Source organism: Salvelinus namaycush, unplaced genomic scaffold (genome assembly GCF_016432855.1).
Source record: "Salvelinus namaycush isolate Seneca unplaced genomic scaffold, SaNama_1.0 Scaffold468, whole genome shotgun sequence".
Taxonomy (NCBI): domain Eukaryota; kingdom Metazoa; phylum Chordata; class Actinopteri; order Salmoniformes; family Salmonidae; genus Salvelinus; species Salvelinus namaycush.
Window position 1 is genome coordinate 113,737 of NW_024061162.1, and position 13,830 is coordinate 127,566.

General features: G+C 45.6%; 1 protein-coding gene across 1 annotated transcript in view; it reads right to left on the reverse strand.

Moving 5' to 3' along the window:
- The window catches only part of LOC120041447 (kinesin-associated protein 3-like), a 75,457-nt gene that overhangs the window by 39,416 nt on the left and 22,211 nt on the right, over positions 1-13,830 (reverse strand). Inside the window, exons 9-10 of the mRNA XM_038986410.1 lie at positions 9,550-9,728; positions 4,012-4,174 (exon numbers count right to left, since the gene is read on the reverse strand). Coding sequence (XP_038842338.1) covers positions 4,012-4,174; positions 9,550-9,728 — 342 coding nt within the window. The remainder of the gene's footprint in view (positions 1-4,011; positions 4,175-9,549; positions 9,729-13,830) is intronic.

Below are 13,830 nucleotides of genomic sequence, written 5' to 3' on the forward strand. Positions count from 1 at the left end.
TTATCTGGTTAAAAATCAACAAGGAGGCTATCTTGACAGATAAAAACGTCTTCCTCTGTGCCACATACATTCCCCCCTCAGAGTCACCCTACTTCAACGAAGAGAGCTTCTCCATTCTAGAGGGAGAGATTAGTCACTTTCAGGCCCAAGGCAACGTACTGGTCTGTGGAGACCTGAATGCTAGAACAGCAGAAGAACAAGACACTATTAACAGTCATGGGGATAAACACCTACCAGGAAGCAATAACCTTTCCCTCCCCACATACCCCCACAGAAACAACTATGACAAAGTGAAAAACAAAAACGGAGTACAGCTCCTGAGGCTCTGTCGAACACTGGGTCTGTACATAGTCAATGGCAGGCTGAGAGGAGACTCTTTTGGTAGGTACACCTACAGCTCATCCCTTGGCAGCAGCACTGTAGACTACTTCCTCACCGACCTAAACCCAGAGTCTCTCAGAGCCTTCACAGTCAGCCCACTAACACCTCTCTCAGACCACAGTAAAATCACAGTGTATCTGAGAAGAGCAGAACCCAACCATGAAGCATCACGGCCCAATAAATTACATGGTACTAAACAAGCCTATAGATGGAGTGCAAACAGTACAGACATCTACCAAAAAGCAATTAGTAGCCAAAAAATACAATCTCTCCTGGACAACTTTTTAGCCTTAACATTCTCCTTCAGCAATGAAGGTGTAAATTTGGCCGTTAGAAACATAAACTTTATATTTGACAAATTAGCCTCCTTGGCTAATCTAAAGAAGCATAAGAGCAAACCAAAAATAACAGATAATGAAAAATGGTTTGATAATGATTGCAAAAATCTAAGAAAATCATTGAGAAATATATCTAATCAAAAACACAGAGAACCAGACAACAAAAATATACGCCTTCAATATGGGGAAACACTGAAGCAATACAAACGCACCCTAAGAACAAAAAAGGAACAGCACATTAGAAATCAGCTGGATGGAATTGAGGAATCCATAGAATCAAACCACTTCTGGGAGAATTGGAATAAATTAAACAAACCTCATCATGAGGAATTGGCTATCCAAAATGGGGATATGTGGAGAAATCACTTTGCAAACCTCTACAGCAATATAACAAAGAGCCCAGAACAAAAAGATATACAAGAAAAATTACAAATCCTTGAATTAGCAGTCAAAGACTATCAGAATCCTGTAGATACCCCAATTACAGAAGAAGAATTATTGGAAAAACTATGCAATCTCCAACCCAAAAAGGCCTGTGGTGCTGATGGTATTTTAAATGAAATGATCAAATATACAGACCACAAATTCCAATTGGCTATACTCAAACTCTTCAACATTATCCTCACTGCAGGTATTTTCCCCGATATTTGGAACCAGGGATTGATCACACCAATCTATAAAAACGGAGACAAATTTGACCCAAATAATTACAGAGGAATTTGCGTTAACAGCAACTTGGGGAAAATTCTCTGCAGTATTATAAATAGCAGACTACATCATTTCCTTGACGAACACAACGTCCTGAGCAGAAGCCAGATTGGATTTCTAAAAAATTATCGTACAACAGACCACATTTACACCCTCCACACTCTAATTGATAAACAAGTTAACCAAAACAAAGGCAAAATCTACTCGTGTTTTGTAGATTTCAAGAAAGCATTTGATTCAATTTGGCACGAAGGTCTTTTTTATAAACTAATAGAAAGTGGTATTGGAGGGAAAACATATGATTTTATTAAATCAATGTACACTAAAAACAAATGTGTGGTTAAAATTGGCAACAAGCAAACAGACTTCTTCTCTCAGGGGCGGGGAGTGAAACAGGGCTGCCCAATAAGTCCAACATTATTTAACATCTACATTAATGAATTGGCAAAAACATTAGAAGAATCGGCAGCACCTGGTATCACCCTACACAACACTGAAATCAAGTGTCTGCTGTACGCAGATGACCTGGTGCTGCTGTCTCCCACTAAAGAGGGGTTACAGCAGCACCTAGATCGTCTTCACAGGTTCTGTCAGACCTGGGCTCTGACCGTTAACCTAAAAAAAACTAATATAATGATATTCCAAAAAAGGTCGGGAAATAAGGATGACAAATATAAATTCTATTTGGACACAGTTCTATTAGAACACACCAAAAACTACACATATCTAGGACTAAATATGAGCAACACAGGTAGCTTTCACATGGCTGTGAATGAGCTGAGAGACAAAGCAAGAAGAGCATTCTATGCCATTAAAAGGAACATCAAAATTGAAATTCCAATTAGAATCTGGCACAAAATTTTTCAATCAGTTATAGAACCAATTGCTCTATATGGCAGTGAAGTATGGGGTCCACTCTCTAATAATGAATTCACCAAATGGGACAAACATCCAACTGAAATATTGCATGCAGAGTTTTGCAAGACTATATTGCAAGTACAAAGAAAAACTCCAAATAACGCATGTAGGGCAGAATTGGGCCAATACCCCCTCCTCATTCGAATAGAAAAAAGAGCCATCAAATTTTACAACCATCTAAAAACAAGTGACCCTAAAACATTCCATCACACAGCTCTACAATGTCAAGAGATGAAACCAGAGAAGAGTCCCCTCAGCCAGCTGGTTCTGAGGCTCAGTTCACCAACCCAAACCAACCCCATAGAGCCTCGGGACAGCCCTCAGAAAATCTGGCCCAACCAAATCATCACAAAACAAAAAGAAAAATATATCACCTATTGGAAAGACACCACAAAAAATCAAAGTAAACTTCAATGCTATTTGGCTCTAAACAGACAGTACATGGTGGCAGACTATCTGACCACTGTGACTGATAGAAAACTGAGGAAAACATTGACTAGGTACAGACTCAGTGAGCACCGTCTGGCTATAGAGACCGGTCGTCACAGACAAACCTGGCTGCCCAGAGAGGACAGGCTGTGCTCACTCTGCTCCAGGGGAGAGGTAGAGACAGAGGTGCATTTCCTACTACACTGTGACAAATACTCAGACCTAAGAGCATATTTCTTTCCCAAAATTATAACTCAATACAAAGAATTTGAAACTATAAAAGATGAAGAAAAAATCAAATATTTATTGGGTGAAAAGCCAAAATGTGCAGTTTTGGCAGCCAAATATGTGTCCTCCTGCCACAACCTGAGGGACAGCCAGTGAAAAATGCAAAGTAATGTTGATAATATTTCCCATTTAGCTTAGTTTTGTTTTGTCTTTCATACCAGGTCATATGTCTTCTCAAGTCATATTGACACTGGTCTACTACTGTTGCTTTAATTTATTGTTGTTCTGATTAATATTGTTGTTGTAGTTGTTGTTAATGGTGATCCCATGTCCACTACTACTATTATTATTACTGTTGGTTCCACCATTTATTTATATATAAATATATATATATATTTTGTATATATATACATATATATTTGATTTAGATTTTTCGATATGTATACTTTGACAATGTAAGTAATAATGAACTTGCCATGTCAATAAAGTCAATTGAATTGAATTGAAAATTGAGAGAGAGAGAGAGAGAGAGAGAGAGAGAGAGACAGAGAGAGAGAGAGAGAGAGAGAGACAGAGAGAGAGAGAGAGAGAGAGAGACAGAGAGACAGAGAGAGACAGAGAGAGACAGAGACACAGAGAGAGAGAGAGAGAGAGAGAGAGACAGAGAGAGAGAGAGAGAGACAGAGAGACAGAGAGAGACAGAGAGAGACAGAGACACAGAGAGAGAGAGAGAGAGAGAGAGAGACAGAGAGAGAGAGAGAGAGACAGAGACACAGAGAGAGAGAGAGAGAGACAGAGAGAGAGAGAGAGACAGAGAGAGACAGAGAGAGACAGAGACACAGAGAGAGAGAGAGAGAGACAGAGAGAGAGAGAGAGAGAGAGAGAGAGAGACAGAGAGAGAGAGAGAGAGAGAGACAGAGAGAGAGAGAGAGAGAGAGAGACAGACAGACAGACAGACAGACAGACAGACAGACAGACAGACAGACAGACAGAAAGAGGACATACGTACCCAGCAGGGAGGTGAGTTTGGGCAGCAAGCCGACCTGCACCATCTTGCTGCGTAGCCCGGTGTCAAAGGAGAGGTTGAGGAGGAGACGCAGCGTGATGTTCAGCAGGTCTTCATGTTCACACGGGACCAAACGAGACAAACGCTCTACGGTGTCCACCTCCGCCTAGCAACACAACCAACCAATCACAAAACAGGGTTAGGGTTAACAACCAATCACAAAACAGGGAAATGGTTAGGACTCGTGATGACTTTCATTATAGCATCCAGTACACCAACAAGCAGGTTATAGCAGGTTATAGCAGGTATAGCAGGTTATAGCAGGTATAGCAGGTTATAGCAGGTATAGCAGGTTATAGCAGGTATAGCAGGTATAGCAGGTATAGCAGGTATAGCAGGTTATAGCAGGTATAGCAGGTTATAGCAGGTATAGCAGGTATAGCAGGTATAGCAGGTTATAGCAGGTATAGCAGGTTATAGCAGGTATAGCAGGTTATAGCAGGTTATAGCAGGTATAGCAGGTTATAGCAGGTATAGTTTAATGTGTACACTGCTGTGTGAAATACAGTCTAATGATGTCTCCTTCCCCATAGACTAGAATGACGATGTATAAATGGACACAGCAAGGTAGTTGTGTCTTCACTGGTAAAATGTCTCGTGAAGAGCACATCAGGACAGCGGAGCTACAGAGGGAACCTCTCTAAGCTAGCGTTAAATATTCTGTTCCCTCTCTGTTTAAATACAATATTCTGAACTAGTGTCCTCCTGTATGCTACGTATTGTATTTCCTCCACCGTAATGGGTCCATGAACTGTCTAGCAGAGTGAAGGCTAAAAGGTCTGGTAGAGATGTTGAAACTGGCCCCTGAAACTGGCCCCTGACTCTACTCACCAAATACAGTGCATTTGGAAAGTATTCAGACCCCTTTACTTTTTCCACATTTTGTTACGTTACAGACTTATTCTAAAATGGATTTTTTTTTAAAATCCTCAATCTACACACGACACCCCAGAACGACAAAACAAAAACAGGTTTACATGATTAAAAATTGAACTCAGGTGCATCCTGTTTCCATTGATCATCCTTGAGATGTTTCTACAGCTTGATTGGAGTCCACCTGTGGTAAATTCAATTGATTGGACATGATTTGGAAAGGCACACACCAGTCTATATAAGGTCACACAGTTGACAGTACATGTCAGAGCAAAAACCAAGCCATGAGGTCGAAGGAATTGTCCATAGAGCTCTGAGACAGGATTGTGTCGAGGCACAGATCTGGGGAAGGTTACCAAAACACTTCTGCAGCATTGAAGGTCCCCAAGAACACCTCCATCAGTCTTAAATGGAAGAAGTTTGGAACAACCAATACCCTTCCTAGAGCTGCCCGGAAAAATTTAGCAATTGGGGGAGAAGGGCCTTGGTGATGGCACCGACAGAGATGGTCGCCTCGCTTCAGGTCCTTAGGAACCGACAGAGATAGTCGCCTCGCTTTCAGGTCCTTAGGAACCGACAGAGATGGTCGCCTCGCTTCAGGTCCTTAGGAACCGACAGAGATGGTCGCCTCGCTTCAGGTCCTTAGGAACCGACAGAGATGGTCGCCTCGCTTCAGGTCCTTAGGAACCGACAGAGATGGTCGCCTCGCTTCAGGTCCTTAGGAACCGACAGAGATGGTCGCCTCGCTTCAGGTCCTTAGGAACCGACAGAGATAATCGCCTCGCTTCAGGTCCTTAGGAACCGACAGAGTAGGTCGCCTCGCTTCAGGTCCTTAGGAACCGACAGAGATGGTCGCCTCGCTTCAGGTCCTTAGGAACCGACAGAGATGGTCGCCTCGCTTCAGGTCCTTAGGAACCGACAGAGATGGTCGCCTCGCTTCAGGTCCTTAGGAACCTATGAGGTCATTTGTTTTTGATGTATTATTTCTTACATTTTTAGGCCAGAATATCTTGAGTGTTATTACATACTCTACTCCTGATCCAGCACCATATAAACTAGACTAGACTCTACTCCTGATCCAGCACCATATAAACTAGACCCCTGAATCTACTCCTGATCCAGCACCATATAAACTAGACTAGACTCTACTCCTGATCCAGCACCATGTAAACTAGTCCCCTGACTCTACTCCTGATCCAGCACCATATAAACTAGACCCCTGACTCTACTCCTGATCCAGCACCATATAAACTAGACTAGACTCTACTCCTGATCCAGCACCATATAAACTAGACTAGACTCTACTCCTGATCCAGCACCATATAAACTAGACTAGACTCTACTCCTGATCCAGCACCATATAAACTAGACTAGACTCTACTCCTGATCCAGCACCATATAAACTAGACTAGACTCTACTCCTGATCCAGCACCATATAAACTAGACTCTACTCCTGATCCAGCACCATATAAACTAGACCCCTGACTCTACTCCTGATCCAGCACCATATAAACTAGACCCTTGACTCTACTCCTGATCCAGCACCATATAAACTAGACTAGACTCTACTCCTGATCCAGCACCATATAAACTAGACTAGACTCTACTCCTGATCCAGCACCATATAAACTAGACTAGACTCTACTCCTGATCCAGCACCATATAAACCAGACTAGACTCTACACCTGATCCAGCACCATATAAACTAGACTAGACTCTACTCCTGATCCAGCACCATATAAACTAGACGAGACTCTACTCCTGATCCAGCACCATATAAACCAGACTAGACTCTACTCCTGATCCAGCACCATATAAACTAGACTCCTGACTCTACTCCTGATCCAGCACCATATAAACTAGACCCCTGACTCTACTCCTGATCCAGCACCATATAAACTAGACCCCTGACTCTACTCCTGATCCAGCACCATATAAACTAGACTAGACTCTACTCCTGATCCAGCACCATATAAACTAGACTAGACTCTACTCCTGATCCAGCACCATATAAACTAGACTAGACTATACTCCTGATCCAGCACCATATAAACTAGACCCCTGACTCTACTCCTGATCCAGCACCATATAAACTAGACCCCTGACTCTACTCCTGATCCAGCACCATATAAACTAGACTAGACTCTACTCCTGATCCAGCACCATATAAACTAGACCCCTGACTCTACTCCTGATCCAGCACCATATAAACTAGACTAGACTCTACTCCTGATCCAGCACCATATAAACTAGACTAGACTCTACTCCTGATCCAGCACCATATAAACTAGACTAGACTCTACTCCTGATCCAGCACCATATAAACTAGACTAGACTCTACTCCTGATCCAGCACCATATAAACTAGACCCCTGACTCTACTCCTGATCCAACACCATATAAACTAGACCCCTGACTCTACTCCTGATCCAGCACCATATAAACTAGACTAGACTCTACTCCTGATCCAGCACCATATAAACTAGACTAGACTCTACTCCTGATCCAGCACCATATAAACTAGACTAGACTCTACTCCTGATCCAGCACCATATAAACTAGACTAGACTCTACTCCTGATCCAGCACCATATAAACTAGACCCCTGACTCTACTCCTGATCCAACACCATATAAACTAGACCCCTGACTCTACTCCTGATCCAGCACCATATAAACTACACCCCTGACTCTACTCCTGATCCAGCACCATATAAACTAGACTCCTGACTCTACTCCTTATCCAGCACCATATAAACTAGACTAGACTCTACTCCTGATCCAGCACCATATAAACTAGACCCCTGAATCTACTCCTGATCCAGCACCATATAAACTAGACTAGACTCTACTCCTGATCCAGCACCATGTAAACTAGACCCCTGACTCTACTCCTGATCCAGCACCATATAAACTAGACCCCTGACTCTACTCCTGATCCAGCACCATATAAACTAGACTAGACTCTACTCCTGATCCAGCACCATATAAACTAGACCCCTGACTCTACTCCTGATCCAGCACCATATAAACTAGACCCCTGACTCTACTCCTGATCCAGCACCATATAAACTAGACTAGACTCTACTCCTGATCCAGCACCATATAAACTAGACTAGACTCTACTCCTGATCCAGCACCATATAAACTAGACTAGACTCTACTCCTGATCCAGCACCATATAAACTAGACTAGACTCTACTCCTGATCCAGCACCATATAAACTAGACTAGACTCTACTCCTGATCCAGCACCATATAAACTAGACTCTACTCCTGATCCAGCACCATATAAACTAGACCCCTGACTCTACTCCTGATCCAGCACCATATAAACTAGACCCCTGACTCTACTCCTGATCCAGCACCATATAAACTAGACCCTTGACTCTACTCCTGATCCAGCACCATATAAACTAGACTAGACTCTACTCCTGATCCAGCACCATATAAACTAGACTAGACTCTACTCCTGATCCAGCACCATATAAACTAGACTAGACTCTACTCCTGATCCAGCACCATATAAACCAGACTAGACTCTACACCTTATCCAGCACCATATAAACTAGACTAGACTCTACTCCTGATCCAGCACCACATAAACTAGACGAGACTCTACTCCTGATCCAGCACCATATAAACCAGACTCTACTCCTGATCCAGCACCATATAAACTAGACTCCTGACTCTACTCCTGATCCAGCACCATATAAACTAGACCCCTGACTCTACTCCTGATCCAGCACCATATAAACTAGACCCCTGACTCTACTCCTGATCCAGCACCATATAAACTAGACTAGACTCTACTCCTGATCCAGCACCATATAAACTAGACTAGACTCTACTCCTGATCCAGCACCATATAAACTAGACTAGACTATACTCCTGATCCAGCACCATATAAACTAGACCCCTGACTCTACTCCTGATCCAGCACCATATAAACTAGACCCCTGACTCTACTCCTGATCCAGCACCATATAAACTAGACTAGACTCTACTCCTGATCCAGCACCATATAAACTAGACCCCTGACTCTACTCCTGATCCAGCACCATATAAACTAGACTAGACTCTACTCCTGATCCAGCACCATATAAACTAGACTAGACTCTACTCCTGATCCAGCACCATATAAACTAGACTAGACTCTACTCCTGATCCAGCACCATATAAACTAGACCCCTGACTCTACTCCTGATCCAACACCATATAAACTAGACCCCTGACTCTACTCCTGATCCAGCACCATATAAACTAGACTAGACTCTACTCCTGATCCAGCACCATATAAACTAGACTAGACTCTACTCCTGATCCAGCACCATATAAACTAGACCCCTGACTCTACTCCTGATCCAGCACCATATAAACTAGACTAGACTCTACTCCTGATCCAACACCATATAAACTAGACTCCTGACTCTACTCCTGATCCAGCACCATATAAACTAGACTAGACTCTACTCCTGATCCAGCACCATATAAACTAGACTCTACTCCTGATCCAGCACCATATAAACTACACCCCCTCATCTCCTTTCCCTCGCTCCTACCCTCTTCCTTCCTCACTTATTCCCCTCTCTCTAACTCTCCCTCTCTTACCATATCGTTCTTGTTCTCCAGGAAGATGCTGAGTTTCTTGAGGAAGGACACCACCAGCACCAGTAGTTCCTCGTTCTCCCGGTCCAGGGTCTTCACCAGCATGTGGACAATGTTCTTGTTTCTCATCTTCAGCTCTGTCCTGGTGTCCTCAGCCAGGTTCAACAACAGGTACAGAGCAACTAGAGGACAGGAGGGCAGAATCAGTCAATTCTAAATGTCCATTTAGCTAGACAGGGGAGGAGGACAGAGATGCTAAATGCCCACTCAGCTAGACAGGGGAGGAGGACAGAGATGCTAAATGCCCACTCAGCTAGACAGGGGAGGAGGACAGAGATGCTAAATTCCCACTCAGCTAGACAGGGGAGTAGGACAGAGACGCTAAATGCCCACTCAGCTAGACAGGGGAGGAGGACAGAGACGCTAAATGCCCACTCAGCTAGACAGGGGAGGAGGACAGAGATGCTAAATGCCCACTCAGCTAGACAGGGGAGGAGGACAGAGACGCTAAATGCCCACTCAGCTAGACAGGGGAGGAGGACAGAGATGCTAAATGCCCACTCAGCTAGACAGGGGAGGAGGACAGAGATGCTAAATGCCCACTCAGCTAGACAGGGGAGGAGGACAGAGACGCTAAATGCCCACTCAGCTAGACAGGGGAGGAGGACAGAGACGCTAAATGCCCACTCAGCTAGACAGGGGAGGAGGACAGAGACGCTAAATGCCCACTCAGCTAGACAGGGGAGGAGGACAGAGACGCTAAATGCCCACTCAGCTAGACAGGGGAGGAGGACAGAGATGCTAAATGCCCACTCAGCTAGACAGGGGAGGAGGACAGAGATGCTAAATGCCCACTCAGCTAGACAGGGGAGGACACAGAGATGCTAAATGCCCACTCAGCTAGACAGGGGAGGAGGACAGAGATGCTAAATGCCCACACAGCTACACAGGGGAGGAGGACAGAGATGCTAAATACCCACACAGCTACACAGGGGAGGAGGACAGAGATGCATTCCATTTCAAATCCATTACATTTTACAGAGCTATCCAGAGAAGTAGACTAGTATCCTGCCTATACTGTGGGGTTAGGGGTTAGACTGTGGGGTTAGGGGTTATACTGTGGGGTTAGGGGTTAGACTGTGGGGTTAGGGGTTATACTGTGGGGTTATACTGTGGGGTTAGGGGTTAGACTGTGGGGTTAGGGGTTAGACTGTGGGGTTAGGGGTTATACTGTGGGGTTAGGGGTTATACTGTGGGGTTAGGGGTTATACTGTGGGGTTAGGGGTTATACTGTGGGGTTAGGGGTTATACTGTGGGGTTAGGGGTTATACTGTGGGGTTAGGGGTTATACTGTGGGGTTAGGGGTTAGACTGTGGGGTTAAGGGTTAGACTGTGGGGTTAGGGGTTATACTGTGGGGTTAGGGGTTAGACTGTGGGGTTAGGGGTTATACTGTGGGGTTAGGGGTTAGACTGTGGGGTTAGGGGTTATACTGTGGGGTTAGGGGTTATACTGTGGGGTTAGGGGTTAGACTGTGGGGTTAGGGGTTATACTGTGGGGTTAGGGGTTAGACTGTGGGGTTAGGGGTTATACTGTGGGGTTAGGGGTTATACTGTGGGGTTAGGGGTTATACTGTGGGGTTAGGGGTTAGACTGTAGGGTTAGGGGTTAGGGGTTATACTGTGGGGTTAGGGGTTAGACTGTAGGGTTAGGGGTTAGGGGTTAGACTGTGGGGTTAGGGGTTATACTGTGGGGTTAGGGGTTATACTGTGGGGTTAGGGGTTAGACTGTGGGGTTAGGGGTTAGACTGTGGGGTTAGGGGTTATACTGTGGGGTTAGGGGTTAGACTGTGGGGTTAGGGGTTATACTGTGGGGTTATACTGTGGGGTTATACTGTGGGGTTAGGGGTTATACTGTGGGGTTAGGGGTTATACTGTGGGGTTAGGGGTTAGACTGTGGGGTTAGGGGTTAGACTGTGGGGTTAGGGGTTATACTGTGGGGTTAGACTGTGGGGTTAGGGGTTAGACTGTGGGGTTAGGGGTTATACTGTGGGGTTAGGGGTTATACTGTGGGGTTAGGGGTTAGACTGTGGGGTTAAGGGTTAGACTGTGGGGTTAGGGGTTATACTGTGGGGTTAGGGGTTAGACTGTGGGGTTAGGGGTTATACTGTGGGGTTAGGGGTTAGACTGTGGGGTTAGGGGTTATACTGTGGGGTTAGGGGTTATACTGTGGGGTTAGGGGTTAGACTGTGGGGTTAGGGGTTATACTGTGGGGTTAGGGGTTAGACTGTGGGGTTAGGGGTTATACTGTGGGGTTAGGGGTTATACTGTGGGGTTAGGGGTTATACTGTGGGGTTAGGGGTTAGACTGTAGGGTTAGGGGTTAGGGGTTATACTGTGGGGTTAGGGGTTAGACTGTAGGGTTAGGGGTTAGGGGTTAGACTGTGGGGTTAGGGGTTATACTGTGGGGTTAGGGGTTATACTGTGGGGTTAGGGGTTAGACTGTGGGGTTAGGGGTTAGACTGTGGGGTTAGGGGTTATACTGTGGGGTTAGGGGTTAGACTGTGGGGTTAGGGGTTATACTGTGGGGTTATGGGTTAGACTGTGGGGTTAGGGGTTATACTGTGGGGTTAGGGGTTATACTGTGGGGTTAGGGGTTAGACTGTGGGGTTAGGGGTTAGACTGTGGGGTTAGGGGTTATACTGTGGGGTTAGGGGTTATACTGTGGGGTTAGGGGTTAGACTGTGGGGTTAGGGGTTAGACTGTGGGGTTAGGGGTTATACTGTGGGGTTATGGGTTATACTGTGGGGTTATGGGTTAGACTGTGGGGTTAGGGGTTAGACTGTGGGGTTAGGGGTTAGACTGTGGGGTTAGGGGTTATACTGTGGGGTTAGGGGTTATACTGTGGGGTTAGGGGTTAGACTGTGGGGTTAGGGGTTAGACTGTGGGGTTAGGGGTTATACTGTGGGGTTAGGGGTTATACTGTGGGGTTAGGGGTTATACTGTGGGGTTAGACTGTGGGGTTAGGGGTTATACTGTGGGGTTAGGGGTTATACTGTGGGGTTAGGGGTTATACTGTGGGGTTAGACTGTGGGGTTAGACTGTGGGGTTAGGGGTTATACTGTGGGGTTAGGGGTTATACTGTGGGGTTAGGGGTTATACTGTGGGGTTAGGGGTTATACTGTGGGGTTAGACTGTGGGGTTAGGGGTTATACTGTGGGGTTAGGGGTTAGACTGTGGGGTTAGGGGTTATACTGCAGGGTTAGGGGTTAAACTGTGGGGTTAGGGGTTATACTGTGGGGTTAGGGGTTAGGGGTTATACTGTGGGGTTAGGGGTTAGGGGTTATACTGTGGGGTTAGGGGTTATACTGTGGGGTTAGGGGTTAAACTGTGGGGTTAGGGGTTAGACTGTGGGGTTAGGGGTTAGACTGTGGGGTTAGGGGTTATACTGTGGGGTTAGGGGTTAAACTGTGGGGTTAGGGGTTAGACTGTGGGGTTAGGGGTTAGACTGTGGGGTTAGGGGTTAGGGTTATACTGTAGGGTTATACTGTAGGGTTAGGGTTATACTGTAGGGTTAGGGTTATACTGTAGGGTTATACTGTAGGGTTAGGGTTATACTGAAGGGTTAGGGTTATACTGTAGGGTTAGGGTTATACTGTAGGGTTAGGGTTATACTGTAGGGTTAGGGTTATACTGTAGGGTTAGGGTTATACTGTAGGGTTAGGGGTTATACTGTAGGGTTATACTGTGGGGTTAGGGGTTATACTGTGGGGTTAGGGGTTAGGGGTTAGACTGTGGGGTTAGGGGTTATACTGTGGGGTTAGGGGTTAGGGGTTAGACTGTGGGGTTAGGGGTTAGACTGTGGGGTTAGGGGTTATACTGTGGGGTTAGGGGTTATACTGTGGGGTTAGGGGTTAGACTGTGGGGTTAGGGGTTATACTGTGGGGTTAGGGGTTAGACTGTGGGGTTAGGGGTTAGGGGTTAGACTGTGGGGTTAGGGGTTAGACTGTGGGGTTAGGGGTTAGACTGTGGGGTTAGGGGTTAGACTGTGGGGTTAGGGGTTAGACTGTGGGGTTAGGGGTTATACTGTGGGGTTAGGGGTTATACTGTGGGGTTAGGGGTTAGACTGTGGGGTTAGGGGTTATACTGTGGGGTTAGGGGTTAGACTGTGGGGTTAGGGGTTAGACTGTGGGGTTAGGGGTTATACTGTGGGGTTAGGGGTTAGACTGTGGGGTTAGGGGTTATACTGTGGGGTTAGGGGTTAGACTGTGGGGTTATACTGTGGGGTT